This window comes from Triticum dicoccoides, chromosome 1A (genome assembly GCF_002162155.2).
Source record: "Triticum dicoccoides isolate Atlit2015 ecotype Zavitan chromosome 1A, WEW_v2.0, whole genome shotgun sequence".
In the NCBI taxonomy this organism is placed as follows: Eukaryota; Viridiplantae; Streptophyta; class Magnoliopsida; order Poales; family Poaceae; genus Triticum; species Triticum dicoccoides.
Window position 1 is genome coordinate 480783333 of NC_041380.1, and position 21722 is coordinate 480805054.

General features: G+C 47.3%; 2 protein-coding genes across 2 annotated transcripts; one reads left to right on the forward strand and one right to left on the reverse strand.

Moving 5' to 3' along the window:
- Positions 1 to 494: 494 nt before the first annotated feature.
- On the forward strand, positions 495 to 2192 carry LOC119280958 (soluble inorganic pyrophosphatase-like). Its single transcript, XM_037561631.1, has 7 exons — positions 495 to 711; positions 815 to 909; positions 1034 to 1141; positions 1294 to 1359; positions 1478 to 1598; positions 1701 to 1782; positions 1888 to 2192. Exons 1-7 carry the CDS (start codon positions 576 to 578, stop codon positions 1928 to 1930), a joined length of 651 nt encoding a protein of 216 aa, XP_037417528.1. The 5' UTR covers positions 495 to 575; the 3' UTR covers positions 1931 to 2192.
- Positions 2193 to 7110: 4918 nt separating this feature from the next.
- On the reverse strand, positions 7111 to 10320 carry LOC119280991 (cysteine-rich receptor-like protein kinase 10). The gene is made up of 7 exons (XM_037561656.1): positions 9332 to 10320; positions 8969 to 9112; positions 8743 to 8873; positions 8436 to 8646; positions 8106 to 8343; positions 7877 to 8030; positions 7111 to 7807 (listed from the first exon to the last, which is right to left on the reverse strand). The coding sequence occupies exons 1-7, from the start codon at positions 10152 to 10154 to the stop codon at positions 7475 to 7477; spliced, it is 2034 nt and encodes a 677-aa protein (XP_037417553.1). The 5' UTR covers positions 10155 to 10320; the 3' UTR covers positions 7111 to 7474.
- Positions 10321 to 21722: the final 11402 nt, after the last annotated feature.

The following is a 21722-nucleotide window of genomic DNA, read 5'->3' on the forward strand; positions in this document are numbered from 1 at the left end:
CTGATTTTCGTGCTACGATATGAAATGTAATAAGTCAAATTCGCGAAACAAAAACCGGTGGTGGTGGGTGGGTCACTCCTTCCAGCCGGGCGAGACCCCCCCAAAGCTGACACGATGATCACGGCACGTCGATGAACATGGCGCCGTGTGCCCCCCATCACGAGAAAAACCAATTTAAATTTGACCGCAGCATCGTGCCGGTGGCAGCTTTTTATGTATTTACTATTACTATTATTTACGTATATGTACGCATGAACGATGGCGCCTAGTGCGCTGTGAGTGACCGGATGCCTTGATCCATGCACGTTCCGCATGTGCAGGGATTCTGCCCGGCCAGTTGCCCAGTTTGTTTACACCGTTTATGTTTTTTGTTGACGGTGCGGGGCCGAAGCTTCGCACCGGCACGGCACGGCATGCATCCGACGACGACGCGTTCACCGCTCGTCCCCCCGCCCCGCCAACTCCTCTCCTATATATGCACGCCGGGCCGCGGACGTTTCGGCCATCCCGTCCTCAGAGCCGCGCAACGATCCAGCGCACACAGCAAATTAAGCAGCGACCTCCTTCGATCGAAGATGAGCCAGGACAAGGCCGCCGGCGAGAAGGCGGCGGCGGAGCCCAAGAGGCAGACGCCGCGGCTCAACGAGCGGATCCTCTCCTCCCTCTCCCGGAGGTCCGTCGCCGCCCACCCGTGGCACGACCTCGAGATCGGTGAGCCCCTTCCCCATTTCGTCTCAGATCCGGAGCTGCTGGTTGGTCGCTCACGCGGAACGTATGCTGATTAGTTAATCTTTGCGTGAATTGGCCGGTGCAGGCCCTGGCGCTCCGGCGGTGTTCAACGTGGTGGTGGAGATCACCAAGGGGAGCAAGGTCAAGTACGAGCTCGACAAGAAGACCGGGATGATCAAGGTCTGCAGTCTGCGCCCGCGCGCATTCCCTTCCCTCGCCTCTCTCCAACCCTTTTCCCTGTTAATTTGCATCGGCATGGATCGTGGATGTGTTCTGAGATGTGAGATCATCATCTGCCTGCCAGGTCGACCGGATCCTCTACTCCTCCGTGGTGTACCCTCACAACTACGGCTTCGTCCCACGCACCCTCTGCGAGGACAACGACCCCATCGATGTCCTCGTCCTCATGCAGGTGAGTGAATCGACCAACACTCCAATCATCGTCCTGTCATGACAAGTGCAAATTAACAATCCTGTCAAGGCATCACCGTCTGCATTACCCACCGTTCTTTTCTGACAACCGCGTGTTAATTAATCATTTCTTTTCTTTTCTTTTCAAACCAGGAACCAGTCCTCCCCGGCACCTTCCTCCGGGCCAGGGCCATCGGCCTCATGCCCATGATCGATCAGGCACGCTGAACCAATCCCCTCATCCCTGTCCAAGCGCACAAGTCAACTTTCCAGCCACCATTTTGGCATCAAGCTTATATTCATATCATACTCTCTGTTTTTTGTTTTTCTTAAACAGGGAGAGAAGGATGACAAGATCATAGCCGTCTGCGCCGACGACCCCGAGTACCACAACCTCAACCATCTCAGCGAGCTCTCTCCCCATCGCCTCCAGGAGATCCGCCGCTTCTTCGAAGATTGTACGCATGCCATTCCCTGCATTATATATCTCGCATTTCCGCAACCTTTTCATGCATCTTCAGGCTTCAAGTGCCTGATTCTTGGCTGATCAAATCTTTCAGACAAGAAGAATGAGAACAAGGAGGTGGCTGTCAACGACTTCCTCCAGGCCGATGATGCCCGTGCTGCCATCCAGCACTCCATGTAAGCTCTCGCCATTTTGGACGATGATCTGTAATCAAGCTCAAGAGGCATTGAGGACCGAAGGCGTCGATCTAGGCTGACCTAAATTGATTTGTTTCTTTTCAGGGATCTGTACGCGGAATACATTATGCACAGCCTAAGGCAGTAGAGTGTGTACTATTACTATTTTTCCTTTGCCCTTCCTCCTATGATGGGATGCAAAGAAGATCCCCTCGGAACATTTGGGGTCTGATGAACAACCAAGCGAGCCTGTATTTCTACATTCTTGCTTTGTATTAGCCATATTTTCCCATCACTGTGGCACTATGTATCTCAAATTTGTATTCGAGACCTTGTGGTTTGGCTCGTGTATTATCTTCAGTTCTTACTGGACGGACAATAATATAACAATTTATCACATTGATGTCTGAGATACTGTGGTAATGCCATATCTCAAATTTGTATTCTAGACCTCGTGGTTTGGCTCGTGTATCTTCAGTTCTTATTACTGAAGGAACAATAATATAACAATTTGTCACATTGACACATTGATATCTGAGATACCGTAGTACTACCTATCTCAAATTTGTATTGAAGACCATGTGGTTTGGCCCGTGTATCATGTTCAATTCTTACTATATGAACAATAATATAACAATTTGTCACATTGATATACAGTATGAGCTAAGTGTTTTTTCACCCCTTGTCAGATTGACCATTTTTGGTCTCCAAACTTCAAATTGAATAAGCTAACCCCATCTTTTTAATTCCGGATATTGTGTGTCCCTCGTTCCATTTGGAGTCGTACCAATGCTGAGTTGCTGACACAGACTAGTTTCCTGAGCTGAGAGGACAGTGGCCATCCAGGTCATCTTCCGTATCATCATGTACTTGTAGAATGGATGCTAAACAAATTCAGAAGTTTATGCCTATTTGTTTACTGAGTGAGTTTTAAAATAATTACTAAAGTGTCGATGAATAGACTTAGCAAAGTGGTGAGCCCTGTCATCTCACAAACTCAGACTGGTTTTGTGAAAGGAAGATATGTCGTGAAAGGTGTGGTTGTTCACTTGTTCTACATGAAGCTTTAAATTCTATCCATCACCGGAAACAAAATGCCCTTTTGTTTAAGGTTGATTTTGAAAAGATTATGATAATATAAATGTGGCCTTTTGTCTATCAAATGTAGGAATGTAAAGGTTTCCTGATAAGTGGTCTGATTGGATCACGTATACCATGAGAGGAGGTCATGCAGGGCCTAACTGGCCATGGGCCAGGCCGGGCCGGGCTTGGGCTGGGCCTAAAAAAGCCCACGGCAGAAAATTGAGGCCCATGCCCTACCATCGGGCCTACTTTTCAAGCCCAAGCCCGGCCCATCTAGTAAAAAGTTCTGAAAAGCCCTTAGGGCTTAGGGCCGTGGGCCGGGCCTCTTCCTTAAAATGCCAATATGCCAAGCCCAAGCCCGTTCAGGCCCTGGTGGTGGGCTCAAAACTCAAGCCCAAGCCCGGCCCACGGGCAAGCCCATTGGGCCTAGGCCCTGGATTTTAGGGTCGGGCCTAGGTGGGCCGACAGGGCTGGGCCGGAGATGACCAGGACTATGTAGGGGTCAAGGTAAATGATAACACTGGTCCTTATTTTACAACTCATAAAGGCTTGAGGCATGGAGATGCCCCCTCACTTTATTGTTTGACTTGGCCACTGATGCTTTGGCCATTATTATGGACAAAGCTATAGAATATGATTTTGTCAAGGGTGATTTGAGAGAAATTTTAGATCAGGGACTTAACATGTTGCAATATGCCGATGGCACAATTTTCCTTTTGCAAGATGATGAAAATAGTGGCAGATATATAAAATTTATCTTATGTGCAGTTGACCAAAATCGGGACTGACTATTAATTTCCACAAGAGTGAGCTTTTCGTTAGAGAGGATACGTAAAAAACTACTCCCTCTTTATCAAAATGTATCATAGTGCAAAAAGTCTTATATTAAGTTAGAGAGGTAGTAGATTATATCAAGAAATCTTCACATGTGAACTGGGCTCCATCCATTTAAAATATTCAGGATATTCAAACATTAGGATTAGAAATAATCATTGGAAAGTGGTCACTGAAACAAATGAGAAAATGTGTGCTTGTTGGCAAGGGAAATTACTGAACAATGCTTGTTTGACTAGCATTCCTTTATTATGATGTCTTTCTATACCATAGCTGTTGGGGTGAGGAAGGAAGGTGATTTTTTTTAGCTAGACTTGTTTGGCAAGTTGACAAAGATAAAAAATATTTGGTAAATTAGAGAACTTATTGTGAATCAAGGGGGACTGAGGATTCTAATTTTTTGATTTCATGAACAAGGCTCTACTTGCCAACTTGTTTTGGAAGTTAGAGACTAAATCTAGGTTATGGCAATAAGTGCTTTTGAATAAATATGTGAAAGGACAATGCTTGATATTAAAACAAATGTGTGATACTCACACTTTTGGACTAGCCTTTTGAAAGTTAAGGAATGTTTTACCAGCATTGCAAGAAAGTAACTAGACATGGAAAAATACTAGACTCTAGAAGATTGGCAGGGGAAATAAACCTCTGAGACACTCTTATCCCATGCCTTATTTTCTTACCTTTGATCATAACATTTCTGTGGCTGGTGCTATTAGAAAGGATGGAAGATTTTACCTTCAGAAGAACTTTGTTTGGTGAAGCTCTGGAGTTTTCGAATAATTTGGAGGTGGGATGTGAGGAAATTACAACGACAGCGGGAAAGGATGCTTACTACTAATAGGAATTTTACTGTCGGATCTCTCTACCAATATTTGATCAAGTCTGCTTATGGTTTTCCACAGAAAATTTTATGAAAATTAAAATTCCTTCTAATTTTTTTCATTTGGTTAATGGTAAAAAAGCATTCTTACTAAATGTATTTTTGCTTAGAATGGGAAAGATAATAACAGTTGTGTTTTTTGTGGTCAAGATGATTAGATGAGTCTATTTATGATTTGTTTTTTCAACGCTCTACTGCTAGATTGATATGGAGTCTTTTGAAATGTGCTTTTGCTCTTAATTGCACCCCTGCTTGTCTTTTGAAGGATGGATCAAAAGCTTTCCGAAGCATGATAGACATTTGGTGTTGGTGGGTATTGCGGCTATGTTTTGGGCTATATGGAGATGTTGAAATGATATGATTTTTGAAAGAGGAGTATCAATGATCCAATGACTATGATCAAGCTGATGTGTTCTTGGATTTTAGATTGATCCATTTTTAGATAAAGGAGGCACGCCAAAGGGTGGAGTGGGTGGCAAGTGAGGTTTACTTGGCATCACAGGGCATAAGACCGGGAGTGCTTCGAATTGTTAATGACTTATAGAAAATGGTGTTGATGATCTCCTACTTTGCTGGCATTCGCAATGTTGCTCCTCACGGCTGAAGCCTCTTTTCTTCCTATTTTTCTCTTATGCACTGGTTACTAGCTTATGATATAAAACTGTCATATTTTAGTTGTAATCAGAGTCTGGAGGGTTTCTTAACCATTAGTTGGGCCTCCCATTGGATCTTGCATGGTTCTCTTTTGCGCGATTCCTTGTATCCAAGCGTTGTAAGATTTGACTTGCTGAAGTTTGTTTGGAGTCCTTGATAGTTGTAGTTTGTAGTATGTATAAACAAGACTATGTGAGTTCTTTATATGAAAATGAAGTGGATGGCCTCTCTTGTGCTAAAAAAATATCTACTTGTAGAATATTCTGCGGAGGAAGCATTTCACTCTCACTTTCCTGCCTCTACAAATTGTTCTTCGCACTGTCCACACACCGCATGTGCTTGTTGATATGCTCATTTCGGTAATTGATGGAAAACATTTAAGTGACAAATGTGTCTACTAAGTATGTAAATATGTTATTTTCATTTACTTTCATTTCTCTATGAATCTTGTGTTATTCTAAAGTTGCATTCAACCATAGGGAAGCCGCAATAGTAAGAGAGGGCAAGGAAGACAAAACTATTCCCTATGACCCGCCAATCCAATGCATGGTGATCCGCTAGGACTGAGATGTCATCCTGTCTATCACTTATGTGCTTATGCGTGACTGATCATGCTCTCTACTGGTATCTCCTACAACCATGTGACCATGTGCGATAGTTCCTTGCGCATACACCGCTTGTAGTAGCAATAACCAACATGCAACCGCATGTTTTTGCACCTTCTCCAATGATTGAACGCACCAAAATCAGAGTTTGAGTGTGGTCAGAGGACCAGGGAGGCCTATGAGGCCCTCACCCAACCTATCTGACATCACTAGACCAACACTTACCGCTTGAAGATTATACAGTGAACATCGGCTGAAAACAAATCACATTCATTCAAACCTTTCCGGCCAATAACATTGTGACAGTTGTAAGTATAGTAATACAACAAAATACTTACACTACTGTACCAACCATAATTACATAGTAATAGATACTGGAAATTATGTGCAACCAAACTGTAAAAAAACACGCTTTTACACATTTTGGTTCATACTTACAATCTACAATACAATGTAACTTGTGTTTCCCAATGAGAATACAACCAAAGGATTAAGAATCAAAATTGAGAAAACTAGCACACCGGTAGGGACCCAGCTATAATTCCAAAAGGCTTGACACTGAAGCTCATAAACAAAACAACTGTAAAAGTTAGTACCTAAAATAGTAACGCAAAGATAAGTATTGGTTAGAACAACACTTGTGTTACAACTGTAACAAAAGAAACCACAACTAAAATTTAGGGAGAAAAAACAAGAGAAATGATAGAAAATCTATTGACCATATAATCATTTATAAAAAAACGCTATCAAACACTATGCCCTTCTAAGATAACAACGCATAATAAAGTCATTGCTACCTATCAATCGCCACAATGCTTATAGTCCAGAATCAACCATAAATACATAGAACTAGACACATGAATTCATGTTCACAGAAAAGGCTAGAAAACATAAATGATTGTTGGTTGTTGAGACTAACATGAAGAGAAAAATATATTGAAATATATACCCAAAAAATCATGTTGTATGGCAGGGAGGACATGATGAGGTTGTTTGGATCGAAGCCATGGGATGGGCGCCCTGCCAACTTTTTGGCGTTGATTGAGCCTTCCCTACGCGTTTGGATGGACGCCAAAGAATTGGTGCACCCTGCCCCCTTCCGCTCTTCTAGTTCTACTTGACGCCAACTTTTTGGTCAACCGTCGGCGGCGAAATTGACCGTTAATAAGTTGGCATGGCAATATTGGCAGTGCCAGGACAGGCCAAATCCAAACAACGCCGATATTCCCCATTCCCTAGCATACATACTGCTTTTTACGGGTACCAACATACAGACTATTTTTTATGGGTCCCATCATACAGAGACTATAACTTGGAGAAAGACAAGGAAAAAGAATGAGTGACCATATCAATGATTACACCAACTCAAGACGAGTTGTTTTCGGTAGACTAAAAAATACTCCCTCCGTCCCATAATATAAGAATATTTTTTAACACTACACTAGTGTCAAAAACGTTCTTATATTTTGGGACGGAGGGAGTAGCATTTCTGTTGAAAAATTAAACGACTTTTTTAATGAAAAAAATTAAACGACTTAACACAATCGCCTACATACGGCCCACACACACTGCTGAAAGTTTGGACGGCGATGTCACCAGAAGCCCAGAACACACTATTTTCCAGGCCGCCCGTTCACCGGGCCTCCAGGCCAGAAACGGAGGCGTCGTTGACATAAGGCCCACGAACAGCTCCCGTCGGAGCCTGTGCCTCGCGCGTCGTGCTCCTCCCCAACGCACCCGCGCGGCCGGAAACGACATAGGCCGGCGTCGTCGGCACAGGGAGCGTAATCGAGCGGCTGTTGAGCATGACGACGACCGCCGCCATGCCTGGCCGGAGGTGCGCGTCCTCCTGGACGCAGAGCAGCCCCACGTGGACGCACCGCAGCATCTCCGTCGGCTGGAGCCCGTCGGCCGAGCAGCCGTCGAGCAACCCCGACACGCTCCCACGGCTCCAGTGCTTCCAGACCTGTACACGCAGGGGCGTAATTAGCCAGTTACATTGACTGATCCGTCATGAGCAAGGTCACACCCGTACCGTGGTCAGAAGATCTTCGCCGTTAGTGCCCGGATATTGGGCGAAATTGTTGCGGCGACCCGCGATGATCTCCAGTACAAGGACGCCGTAGCTGTACACGTCCGATTTGGCCGAGAAGATGCCGTGCAGAGCGTACTCCGGCGCCATGTAGCCGCTGCATTTCAAGGTGGACACCGCATTGTTAGCTACTAGCTCGGTTCACGTGCACCACCGGTTATAACAAACTCACTAGGTTCCGGCGATGTGGCTGGTGTTCCCGACGCTGGCATCCACGCTGAATAGCTTGGCGAGGCCGAAGTCGGAGATCTTGGGGTTCATGTCGGGGTCTAGCAGGATGTTGCTCGCCTTGAGGTCGCGGTGGATGATGGTCAGCCTCGAATCTTCGTGGAGGTAAAGAAGGCCTCGCCCGATCCCCTGGATGATCCTGAACCTGTGCCCCCAGGTAAGCTCTTGGCGCCTCGCAGGATCTGCATGCACATGTCACATGTGCAATCCCATTGTATGTCAGTTGGATATAACAGTCGGGGATCTGAAACTGAAACCAGGTGCAAGTGCGAACCGAATAGAATCTTGTCGAGGCTTCTGTTGGGAAGGAACTCGTAGACGAGGAGCATCTCCTCCTCCTGGATGCAGCAGCCGAGCAAACGCACCAGATTCTTGTGCTGGAGCTTGGCCACCAGCACGACCTCGTTCCTCATCTCCACGAGCCCTTGCTGGGAGGTCTTGGACAGCCTCTTCACCGCGATCTCCTGCCCGTCCCGCAGAATGCCCTGACCGACCAAACCACAGCAAGTCGATTGTTCAGTTCAGACATGGAAAATCAATCGGAGAGTGGATGCTCGTGTTCCAAGTTGAGTGTACTTTACTTTGTAGACCGGCCCGAACCCGCCTTCCCCGAGCTTATTTTCTTCAGAGAAGTTGTCAGTGGCAGCTCTTAGAGTGCCCAGATCGTACAGCAGAGACTCTGAGCTTCCCATGTCTGTTCCATCCCCACCCTCTGCTCACAAAGACAAACGGTATAATAATTAAGCCTGGCTGTTCTTTTTTTTTTGGAGATTGTTTTTGCTATATAATCGACCGAGACGCACTCACCGGAGCTGGATATCCGCACATGTTCGTGTGGTTTCTTGTTCTTCCTCTTGCAGAGATACAAAGCAACCGTCAACATCACCAACAGCACCACAGCAACAGGAATGGAGACGAACAGAGCTATCTTGGCCGTGGCGTCGTCGTTTCCTGCTCACACAACGAAGATTCGTCAAAAGGAAATTCAGAATAGTTTACCCTATCTTCTAGTTCAGTCGCTGTCGAACTTTCAACCCGAAAGAAATGTCTAATCAAAGACGCAAGATTGACACGACAATTTCAAAACAAGAAAACTGCATGGCCTCAAGTGCCAGCCAGCTAGAAACGCGTGAGCGTACGGACACGAAGTTGACGGGGACATTGACTCACCGGCGCGTCCTGCAGGGCCGGACTGGTCGCTGCCGTTTACTGCTGGCGGTGGCGGAGACATCGCCGCCTCGGCGGCCTGGGCGTTGTAGAAAAGGTTCACCTCGTACCGGATAGAGCAGCTCCGGGAGATGATCTGCCCTCCCTGCTTCCCGTCGCAGGTGGTCGGGATGGACGAGACGGCTCCGGTGAGGCATTGGTAGCAGTCGTCGCCGGCAAGGTCGCGCGTGCACTGGGCCATGCCGTAGACCTTCGTGAAGGACGTAAAGTCGGCCGCGCCGGCCGCGAACATCCGCGGGGACGAGTACGCCGCCCTGCGGGTGAGGTTGCTCATCAGCGCGCCCAGCTGCGTCCTGAACAGCTCGGGCTGCGTCACGTTCCCCGTGTTGCAGAGGCGGGCCACCGGCGACGTGTCGGCGGCGCCGAAGAAGCTTGCGTTCGAGTAGCGCAGGAGGCAGTTGTCGTAGATGAGCATGGACGTTTTCTGGCCGGGGCACTTGCTGGCCGCGTCCTGCGCGGAGGCGTCAAGGCACGTGCGACAGTCGGATGCGCTCACGTCGGCGCGGCACTGCGCGAGCCCGTACGCCTCGTCAGGCGCTGCGCCGGTGGCGTTCTCGGCGAACCCGGACGCGGCCGACGCGGCGGCGGGGAGGAAGGAGAGGAGGGCGTCGAGGTTGGCCTGGAAGACGCCGCCGCGGGTGTAGTTTGTGTCGCTCGGGCACTCGGTGTGCACCAAAGTGTCCGCGGCGGCGTTGGCTGCGCCGATAAGGAGGAGGAGAGAGTACAGGGGGCTCAGGCTACGCATGGCTCGTGGGGAGGTCGCCATTGTTGGGTTCGTACGTCGCAGCAAGCGAAGCGAAGAAAGCAATTCGCGATTGGGCGCATGGACTGGAAGAGGAGATGCACAAAAGGACGCTGGATTGGGTTGTGGACCATGACTAGTCCTCGCACGGGACACTGAGACTATTCCTCACGCGCTAGGCGTTAGCGGGCTGAACCATCTCACCGAGGAAGACATGATAAATTCAGCACGAGGAGCTGAGGTGATGGCTCTGGCGTGCGCTGGCTCTGGCGATGCCCTGGTCGGCTCGGCGATGCCGCCGCCGCCGCCCTCGCCCCTGGCCTCGCCCGCGGTCAGCCCGCCGGCGCCCCCCTCGTCCGATTCCCCGCCGTCTCCTACGGCTGTTCCTCCGCGCGAGTCCTGGGCGGACCTCGCCGAAGCTGCCGATGTGGCTGTGGGCCGCCCCATCGCCTGCCGCGACCGCATCCCGCCCCGCGCTCCGGTCCGGCCGCCTTCATCCGTCCCTGCCGGCGGCCCGACTCCCAGGGGTGGGAGTTTGGCCTCCCGCGGGACCGATCGGCGCCACCGGCGGCCGTTGGGCGCGCTGCCGTCTCCTGGATCGAAAGGGGACGCCTTGGGGTCTCGGGCCCCTCCCCGGTGGCGCCGTTCTGGCGGCTGGGGCGTCGCCGGCCACACCGACCGCGGTGCTGCGCTCGACTCCTGGCCTCGCCCGCGGTCGGCCCGCCGGCGCCCCCCTCGCCCGATTCCCCGCCGTCTCCTCCGGCTGTTCCTCCGCGCGAGTCCTGGGCGGACCTCGCCGAAGCTGCCGATGTGGCTGTGGGCCGCCCCATCGCCTGCCGCGACCGCATCCCGCCCCGCGCTCCTCCGGCCGCCTCCATCCGTCCCTGCCGGCGGCCCGACTCCCAGGGGTGGGAGTTCGGCCTCCCGCGGGACCGATCGGCGCCACCGGCGGCCGTTGGGCGCGCTGCCGTCTCCTGGATCGAAAGGGGACGCCTTGGGGTCTCGGGCCCCTCCCCGGCGGCGCCGTGCTGGCGGCTGGGGCGTTGCCGGCCGCACCGACCGCGGTGCTGCGCTCGACTCCTGACGGTCCCCCGCGTTGGCGGCATCCGCCTCTGCTCCGGCCGGCCAGTCGCCGGCGGCGACGCTCGCGCTCTCGGGCATCCTTGTCCGGAGAGCCCCCTTTCGTGAAGGAAATATGTCCTAGAGGCAATAATAAAGTTATTATTTATTTTCTTATTTCATGATAAATGTTTATTATTCATGCTAGAATTGTATTAATCGGGAACATAATACATGTGTGAATATATAGACAAACAGAGTGTCACTAGTATGCCTCTACTTGACTAGCTCGTTAATCAAAGATGGTTATGTTTCATAACCATAGACAAAGAGTTGTTATTTGATTAACGTGATCACATCATTAGGAGAATAATTTGATTGACTTGACCCATTCCGTTAGCTTAACACTCGATCGTTTAGTATGTTGCTATTGCTTTCTTCATGACTTATACATGTTCCTATGACTATGAGATTATGCAACTCCCATTTATCGGAGGAACACTTTGTGTGCTACCAAACGTCACAACGTAACTGTGTGATTATAAAGGAGCTCTACAGGTGTCTCCAAAGGTACATGTTGGGTTGGCGTATTTCGAGATTAGGATTTGTCACTCCGATTGTCGGAGAGGTATCTCTGGGCCCTCTCGGTAATGCACATCACATAAGCCTTGCAAGCATTGCAACTAATGAGTTAGTTGCGAGATGATGTATTACGGAACGAGTAAAGAGACTTGCCGCTAACGAGATTGAACTAGGTATTGAGATACCGACGATCGAATCTCGGGCAAGTAACATACCGATGACAAAGGGAACAACGTATGTTGTTATGCGGTCTGACCGATAAAGATCTTCGTAGAATATGTAGGAGCCAATATGAGCATCCAGGTTCCGCTATTGGTTATTGACCGGAGACGTGTCTCGGTCATGTCTACATTGTTCTCGAACCCGTAGGGTCCGCACGCTTAAGGTTTCGATGACAGTTATATTATGAGTTTATGAGTTTTGATGTACCGAAGGAGTTCGGAGTCCCGGATGAGATCGGGGACATGACGAGGAGTCTCGAAATGGTCGAGACGTAAAGATCGATATATTGGACGACTATATTCGTACATCGGAAAGGTTCCGAGTGGTTCGGGTATTTTTCGGAGTACCCGGGAGTTACAGGAATACGGGAGAAGAAGTATATGGGCCTTATTGGGCTTTAGGGGAGAGGGAGAGGCAGGCCGCGCGCCCCCCAAGGCCTAGTCCGAATTGGACTAGGGGGAGGGGCTGCGCCCCCTCCTTCCTTCTCTTCCCTCTTCCCCTTCCTTGTCTCCTACTCCTACTACATGGAAGGACTCCTAGTTGGACTAGGAAAGGGGGAATCCTACTCCCGGTGCGAGTAGGACTCCCCTAGGGCGCGCCATAGAGAAGGCCGACCCTCCCCTCCTCCACTCCTTTATATACGGGGGCAGGGGGCACCCTATAGACACACAAGTTGATCCTCGTGATCGTTTTCTTAACCGTGTGCGGTGCCCCCCTCCACCATACTCCTCGATAATATTGTAGCGGTGCTTAGGCGAAGCCCTGCGACGGTAGAACATCAAGATCGTCACCACGCCGTCGTGCTGACGGAACTCTTCCCCGACACTTTGCTGGATCGGAGTCCGGGGATCGTCATCGAGCTGAACGTGTGCTAGAACTCGGAGGTGCCGTAGTTTCGGTGCTTGATCGGTCGGGCCGTGAAGACGTACGACTACATCAACCGCGTTGTCATTCCGCTTCCGGTCTACAAGGGTACGTAGACAACACTCTTCCCTCTCGTAGCTATGCATCACCATGATCTTGCGTGTGCATAGGAAAATTTTAAATTACTATGTTCCCCAACAGTGGCATCCGAGCCTAGGTTTTATGTGTAGATGTCATATGCACGAGTAGAACACAAGTGAGTTGTGGGCGATATAAGTCATACTGCTTACCAGCATGTCATACTTTGGTTCGGCGGTATTGTTGGATGAAGCGGCCGAACCGACATTACGCGTACGCTTACGCGAGACTGGTTCTACCGACGTGCTTTGCACACAGGTGGCTGGCGGGTGTCAGTTTCTCCAACTTTAGTTGAACCGAGTGTGGCTACGCCCGGTCCTTGCGAAGGTTAAAACAGCACCAACTTGACAAACTATCGTTGTGGTTTTTTGATGCGTAGGTAAGAACGGTTCTTGCTAAGCCCGTAGCAGCCACGTAAAACTTGCAACAACAAAGTAGAGGACGTCTAACTTGTTTTTGCAGGGCATGTTGTGATGTGATATGGTCAAGACGTGATGAAATATAAGTTGTTGTATGAGATGATCATGTTTTGTTGAAGTTATCGGCAACTGGCAAAATCCTTATGGTTGTCTCTCTATTGCATAAGATGCAAGCGCCCAATAATTGCTTTACTTTATCGCTATGCGATAGCAATAGTTGCAAGAGAAATTGTTGGCGAGACGACCACATGACGACACATTGATATAGATCAAGATGATGGAGATCATGGTGTAATGCCGGTGACGATAGAGATCATGACAGTACTTTGGAGATGGAAATCAAAGGCGCAAGATGATGATGGCCATATCATGTCACATATTTTGATTGCATATGATGTTTATCTTTTATACATCTTATTTTGCTTAGTTTGACGGTAGCATTTTAAGATGATCTCTCACTAATTATCAAGAAGTGTTCTCCCTGAGTATGCATCGTTGCGAAAGTTCTTCGTGCTGAGACACCACGTGATGATCGGGTGTGATAGGATCTACGTTCAAATACAACGGGTGCAAAACAGTTACACACGCGGAATACTCAGGTTATACTTGACGAGCCAAGCATATACAGATATGGCCTCGGAACACGGAGACCGAAAGGTCGAGCGTGAATCATATAGTAGATATGATCAACATAGTGATGTTCACCAATGAAACTGCTCCATCTCACGTGATGATCGGACATGGTTTAGTTGATTTGGATCACGTGATCACTTAGATGACTAGAGAGATGTCTGTCTAAGTGGGAGTTCTTAAGTAATATGATTAATTGAACTTAAATTTATCATGAACTTAGTCCTGGTAGTATTTTGCAAATCATGTTGTAGATCAATAGCTCGCGTTGTTGCTTCGCTGTGTTTATTTTGATATGTTCCTAGAGAAAATTGTGTTGAAAGATGTTAGTAGCAATGATGCGGATTGGATCCGTGATCTGAGGTTTATCCTCATTGCTGCACACAGGAATTATGTCCTTGATGCACCGCTAGGTGACAGACCTATTGCAGGAACAGATGCAGACGTTATGAACGTTTGGCTAGCTAAATATGATGACTACTTGATAGTTTAGTGCACCATGCTTAACGGCTTAGAATCGGGACTTCAAAGACGTTTTGAACGTCATGGACCATGTGAGATGTTCCAGGAGTTGAAGTTAATATTTCAAGCAAATACCCGAGTTGAGAGATATGAAGTCTCCAACAAGTTCTATAGCTAAAAGTTGGAGGAGAATCACTCAACTAGTGAGCATGTGCTCAGATTGTCTGGGTACTATAATCGTTTGAATCAAGTGGGAGTTAATCTTCCAGATAAGATAGTGATTGACAGAATTCTCTAGTCACCATCACCAAGTTAGTAGAACTTCATGATGAACTATAGTATGCAAGGGATGAAGAAAACAAATCCCGAGCTTTTCATGATGATGAAATCGATGAAGGTAGAAATCAAGAAAGAGCATCAAGTGTTGATGGTTGACAAGATCACTAGTTTCAAGAAAAGGGCAAAGGGAAAAAGAGGAACTTCAAGAAAAACAGCAAGCAAGTTGATGCTCAAGTGAAGAAGCCCAAGTCTGGTCCTAAGCCTGAGACTAAGTGCTTCTACTGCAAAGGGACTGGTCACTGGAAGCGGAACTACCCCAAGTGATTGGCGGATAAGAAGGATGGCAAAGTGAACATAAGTATATTTGATATACATGTTATTGATGTGTACTTTACTAGTGTTTATAGCAACCCCTCAGTATTTGATACTAGTTCAGTTGCTAAGAGTAGTAACTCGAAATGGGAGTTGCAGAATGAACAGAGACTAGTTAAGGGTGAAGTGATGATGTGTGTTGGAAGTGGTTCCAAGATTGATATGATCATCATCGCACACTCCCTATACTTTCGGGATTAGTGTTGAACCTAAATAAGTGTTATTTGGTGTTTGCGTTGAGCATGAATATGATTTGATCATGTTTATTGTAATACGGTTATTCATTTAAGTAAAAGAATAAATTGTTGTTCTGTTTACATGAATAAAACCTTATATGGTTACACACCCAATGAAAATAGTTCATTGGATCTCGATTGTAGTGATACACATATTCATAATATTGAAACCAAAAGATGCGAAGTTAATAATGATAGTGCAACTTATTTGTGGCACTGCTGTTTAGGTCATATTGGTGTAAAGCGCATGAAGAAACTCCATGCTGATGGGATTTTGGAATCACTTGATTATGAATCACTTGATTATGAATCACTTGGTGCTTGCGAACCATGCCTTATGGGCAAGATGACTAAAGACTCCGTTCTCCGGAACAATGAAGCGAGCAACTGACTTATTGGAAACAATACATACTGATGTATGCGATCCGATGAGTGTTGAAGCTCGCGGCGGGTATCGTTATTTTCTGACCTTCACATATGATTTGAGCAGATATGGGTATATCTGCTTGATGAAACATAAGTCTGAAACATTTGAAAAGTTCAAATAATTTCAGGGTGAAGTGGAAAATCATCATGACAAGAAAATAAGGTTTCTACGATCTGATCGCAGAGACAAATATTTGAGTTACGAGTTTGGTCTTCAATTAAAACATTGTGGAATAGTTTCACAAACTCATGCCACCTGGAACACCACAACATAATGGTGTGTCCGATCGTCATAACCGTACTTTATTGGATATAGTGCAATCTATGATGTCTCTTACCGATCTACCACTATCATTTTGGGGTTATGCATTAGAGACAGCTGCATTCACGTTAAAAAGGGCACCATCTAAATTCGTTGAGACGACACAATCTGAATTATGGTTTGGCAAGAAACCAAAGTTGTCGTTTCTTAAAGTTTTGGGTTGTGATGCTTATGTGAAAAAGTTTCATCCTGATAAGCTCAAACCCAAATCGGAGAAATATGTCTTCATAGGATACCCAAAGGAGACTGTTGGGTACACCTTCTATCACAGATCCGAAGGCAAGACATTCATTGCTAAGAATGGATCCTTTCTAGAGAAGGAGTATCTCTCGAAAGAAGTGAGTGGGAGGAAAGTAGAAAACTTGATAAGGTAATTGTACCTTCTCCCTTATTGGAAAGTAGTTCATCACAGAAATCTGTTCTTGTGACTACTACACCAATTAGTTGTTGGAAATATGCCCTAGAGGCAATAATAAAAGTATTATTATTATATTTCCTTGTTCATGATAATTGTCTTTTATTCATGCTATAACTGTATTATCCGGAAATCGTAATACACGTGTGAATACATAGACCACAATATGTCCCTAGTGAGCCTCTAGTTGACTAGCTCGTTGTGATCAACAAATAGTCATGGTTTCCTGGCTATGGACATTGGATGTCGTTGATAACGGGATCACATCATTACGAGAATGATGTGATGGACAAGACCCAATCCTAAGCATAGCACAAAGATCGTGTAGTTCGTTTGCTAGAGCTTTGCCAATGTCAAGTATCTCTTCCTTTGACCATGAGAGCGTGTAACTCCTGGATACCGTAGGAGTGCTTTGGGTGTATCAAACGTCACAACGTAACTGGGTGACTATAAAGGTGCACTACAGGTATCTCCGAAAGTATCTATTGTTTTATGCGGATCGAGACTGGGATTTGTCACTCCGTGTAAACGGAGAGGTATCTCTGGGCCCACTCGGTAGGACATCATCATATGCGCAATGTGACCAAGGAGTTGATCACGGGATGATGTGTTACGGAACGAGTAAAGTGACTTGCCGGTAACGAGATTGAACAAGGTATCGGTATACCGACGATCGAATCTCGGGCAAGTAAAATACCGCTAGACAAAGGGAATTGAATACGGGATTGATTAAGTCCTTGACATCGTGGTTCATCCGATGAGATCATCGTGGAACATGTGGGAGCCATCATGGGTATCCAGATCCCGCTGTTGGTTATTGACCGGAGAACGTCTCGGTCATGTCTACATGTCTCCCGAACCCGTAGGGTCTACACACTTAAGGTTCGATGACGCTAGGGTTATAAAGGAAGCTTGTATGTGGTTACCGAATGTTGTTCGGAGTCTCGGATGAGATCCCGGACGTCACGAGGAGTTCCGGAATGGTCCGGAGGTAAAGATTTATATATGGGAAGTCCTGTTTTGCTCACCGGAAAGGTTTCGGGCGATATCGGTAATGTACCGGGACCACCGGGAGGGTCCCGGGGGTCCACCAAGTGGGGCCACCTGCCCCAGAAGGCTGCGTGGGCCATGTGTGGGAGGGGACCAGCCCCTAGGTGGGCTGGTGCGCCCCCCACAAGGGGCCAAGGCGCAAGGGAGAGTGGGAGGGGGCAAACCCTAGTCCAGATGGGCCTTAAGGCCCACCTAGTGGGCGCCTCCCCTCTCTCCCCCTCCTGGCCGCCGCCCCCTTTGCCATCTAGGGATGGCCGCACCCCTTGGGGGTGGGAAACCCTAGAAGGGGGCGCAACCCCCTCTCCCCCTATAAATAGTGAGGCATAGGGCTGCCCATAACACGCGATTTGATCTCTCGTTGGTGCAGCCCTGCCTCTCTCCCTCCTCCTCCTCTCCCATGGTGCTTGGCGAAGCCCTGCTGGATTGCCACGCTCCTCCATCACCACCACGCCGTTGTGCTGCTGTTGGATGGGGTCTTCCTCAACCTCTCCCTCTCTCCTTGCTGGATCAAGGCGTGGGAGACGTCACCGGGCTGTACGTGTGTTGAATGCGGAGGTGCCGTCCGTTCGGCACTTGATCATCGGTGATTTGAATCACGACGAGTACGACTCCATCAACCCCGTTCACTTGAACGCTTCCGCTTAGAGATCTACAAGGGTATGTAGATGCACTCTCCTTCTACTCGTAGCTGGTTTCTCCATAGATAGATCTTGGTGACGCGTAGGAAAATTTTGAATTTCTGCTACGTTCCCCAACAGTGGCATCATGAGCTAGGTCTATTGCGTAGATTCTTTGCACGAGTAGAACACAAAGTAGTTGTGGGCGTTGATGTTGTTCAATATGCTTACCGTTACTAGTCCAATCTTGTTTCGACGGTATTGTGGGATGAAGCGGCCCGGACCGACCTTACACGTACTCTTACGTGAGACAGGTTCCACCGATTGACATGCACTTGGTGCATAAGGTGGCTAGCGGGTGCCAGTCTCTCCCACTTTAGTCGGAACGGATTCGATGAAAAGGGTCCTTATGAAGGGTAAATATCAATTGGCATATCACGTTGTGGTCTTGCGTAGGTAAGAAACGTTCTTGCTAGAAACCCATAGCAGCCACGTAAAACATGCAACAACAATTAGAGGACGTCTAACTTGTTTTTGCAGGGTATGCTATGTGATGTGATATGGCCAAAAGGATGTGATGAATGATATATGTGATGTATGAGATTGATCATGTTCTTGTAATAGGATTCACGACTTGCATGTCGATGAGTATGACAACCGGCAGGAGCCATAGGAGTTGTCTTTATTTTTTGTATGACCTGCGTGTCATTGAAGAACGCCATGTAACTACTTTACTTTATTGCTAAACGCGTTAGTCATAGAAGTAGAAGTAGTCGTTGGCGTGACAACTTCATGAAGACACGATGATGGAGATCATGATGATGGAGATCATGGTGTCGTGCCGGTGACGATGATGATCATGGAGCCCCGAAGATGAAGATCAAAAGGAGCAAAATGATATTGGCCATATCATGTCACTATTTGATTGCATGTGATGTTTATCATGTTTATGCATCTTGTTTACTTAGGATGACGGTAGTAAATAAGATGATCCCTTACAAAATTTCAAGAAGTGTTCTCCCCTAACTGTGCACCGTTGCTACAGTTTGTCGCTTCTAAGCACCACGTGATGATCGGGTGTGATGGATTCTTACGTTCACATACAACGGGTGTAAGACAGTTTTACACAGCGAAAACACTTAGGGTTAACTTGACGAGCCTAGCATGTGCAGACATGGCCTCGGAACACGGAGACCGAAAGGTCGAGCATGAGTCGTATAGCAGATACGATCAACATGAAGATGTTCACCGATGATGACTAGTCCGTCTCACGTGATGATCGGACACGGCCTAGTTGACTCGGATCATGTAATCACTTAGATGACCAGAGGGATGTCTATCTGAGTGGGAGTTCATAAGATGAACTTAATTATCCTGAACATAGTCAAAAGACCTTTTGCAAATTATGTCGTAAGCTCGCGCTTTAGTTCCACTGTTTAGATATGTTCCTAGAGAAAATATAGTTGAAAGTTGATAGTAGCGATTATGCGATCAGTAGAAAGCTTATGTCCTTAATGCACCGCTCAGTGTGCTGAACCCCAACGTCGTTTGTCGATGTTGCGAACATCGGACATACACGTTTTGATAACTACGTGATAGTTCAATTAAATGGTTTGAGTAGAGGCACCAAAGACGTTTTCGAAACGTCGCGGAACATATGAGATGTTTCGAGGGCTGAAATTGGGATTTCAGGCTCGTGCCCACGTCAAGAGGTATAACACCTCCGACGATTTTCTTAGCCTGCAAACTAAGGGAGAAAAGCTCAATCATTGAGCTTGTGCTCAGATTGTCTGAGCACAACAATCACTTGAATCGAGTGGGAGTTGATCCTCCAGATGAGATAGTGATGTTTCCCCAAAGTCATTGCCACCAAGCTGCTAGAGCTTCGTGATTAACTATAACATATCAAGGATAGATATGATGATCCTTGAAATATTCATGATGTTTGACACCGCGAAAGTAGAAATCAAGAAGGAGCATCAATTGTTGATGGTTGGTGAAACCACTAGTTTCAAGAAGGGCAAGGGAACAAAGGGATACTTCATGAAACGGCAATTCAGCTGCTGCTCTAGTGAAGAAACCCAAGGTTGAACCCAAACCCGAGACTAAGTGCTTCTGTAATAAGGGGAACAACCACTGGAGCAGCATTACCCTAGATACTTGGTAGATGAGAAGGCTGGCAAGGTCGATAGAAGTATATTGGATATACATTATGTTAATGTGTACTTTACTAGTACTCCTAGTAGCACCAGGATATTGGATACCGGTTCGGTTGCTAAGTGTTAGTAACTCGAAATAAAAGCTACGGAATAAACGGAGACTAGCTAACGTATTATTATTATATAACTGTATTATCCGGAAATAAAAGCTAACTCGAAATACACGTGTGAATATGCCCTAGAGGCAATAATAAAAGTATTATTATTATATTTCCTTGTTAATGATAATTGTCTTTTATTCATGCTATAACTGTATTATCCGGAAATCGTAATACACGTGTGAATACATAGACCACAATATGTCCCTAGTGAGCCTCTAGTTGACTAGCTCGTTGTGATCAACAGATAGTCATGGTTTCCTGGCTATGGGCATTGGATGTCGTTGATAACGGGATCACATCATTAGGAGAATGATGTGATGGACAAGACCCAATCCTAAGACTAGCACAAAAGATCGTGTAGTTCATTTGCTAGAGCTTTGCCAATGTCAAGTATCTCTTCCTTCGACCATGAGAGCGTGTAACTCCTGGATACCGTAGGAGTGCTTTGGGTGTATCAAACGTCACAACGTAACTGGGTGACTATAAAGGTGCACTACAGGTATCTCCGAAAGTATCTATTGTTTTATGCGGATCGAGACTGGGATTTGTCACTCCGTGTAAACGGAGAGTTATCTCTGGGCCCACTCGGTAGGACATCATCATATGCGCAATGTGACCAAGGAGTTGATCACGGGATGATGTGTTATGGAACGAGTAAAGTGACTTGCCGGTAACGAGATTGAACAAGGTATTGGATACCGATGATCGAATCTCGGGCAAGTAACATACCGATAGACAAAGGGAATTGAATACGGGATTGATTAAGTCCTTGACATCGTGGTTCATCCGATGAGATCATCGTGGAACATGTGGGAGCCATCATGGGTATCCAGATCCCGCTGTTGGTTATTGACCGGAGAACGTCTCGGTCATGTCTACATGTCTCCCGAACCCGTAGGGTCTACACACTTAAGGTTCGATGACGCTAGGGTTATAAAGGAAGTTTGTATGTGGTTACCGAATGTTGTTCGGAGTCCTGGATGAGATCCCGGACGTCACGAGGAGTTCCGGAATGGTCCGGAGGTAAAGATTTATATATGGGAAGTCCTATTTTGGCCACCGGAAAATGTTCGGGATTTTTCGGTATTGTACCGGGAAGGTTCTAGAAGGTTCCGGAGTGGGGCCCACCTGCATGGGGGGGCCCACATGGACGTGGGTAGTGGGGGCAAGGCCCCACAC

Excerpts from the sequence above, each read along its gene's own strand:
- LOC119280991 (XM_037561656.1), bottom strand. The coding sequence starts at position 10,154 with ATGGCGACCTCCCCACGAGCCATGCGTAGCCTGAGCCCCCTGTACTCT. Across the intron at positions 9,113-9,331 it reads CGGCCCTGCAGGACGCGCCG|GAAACGACGACGCCACGGCC; the intron begins GTGAGTCAATGT and ends TTGTGTGAGCAG. Across the intron at positions 8,031-8,105 it reads AGCCACATCGCCGGAACCTA|CGGCTACATGGCGCCGGAGT; the intron begins GTGAGTTTGTTA and ends CTTGAAATGCAG.
- LOC119280958 (XM_037561631.1), top strand. The coding sequence starts at position 576 with ATGAGCCAGGACAAGGCCGCCGGCGAGAAGGCGGCGGCGGAGCCCAAG. Across the intron at positions 1,599-1,700 it reads CCGCCGCTTCTTCGAAGATT|ACAAGAAGAATGAGAACAAG; the intron begins GTACGCATGCCA and ends CAAATCTTTCAG. Across the intron at positions 1,783-1,887 it reads GCTGCCATCCAGCACTCCAT|GGATCTGTACGCGGAATACA; the intron begins GTAAGCTCTCGC and ends GTTTCTTTTCAG.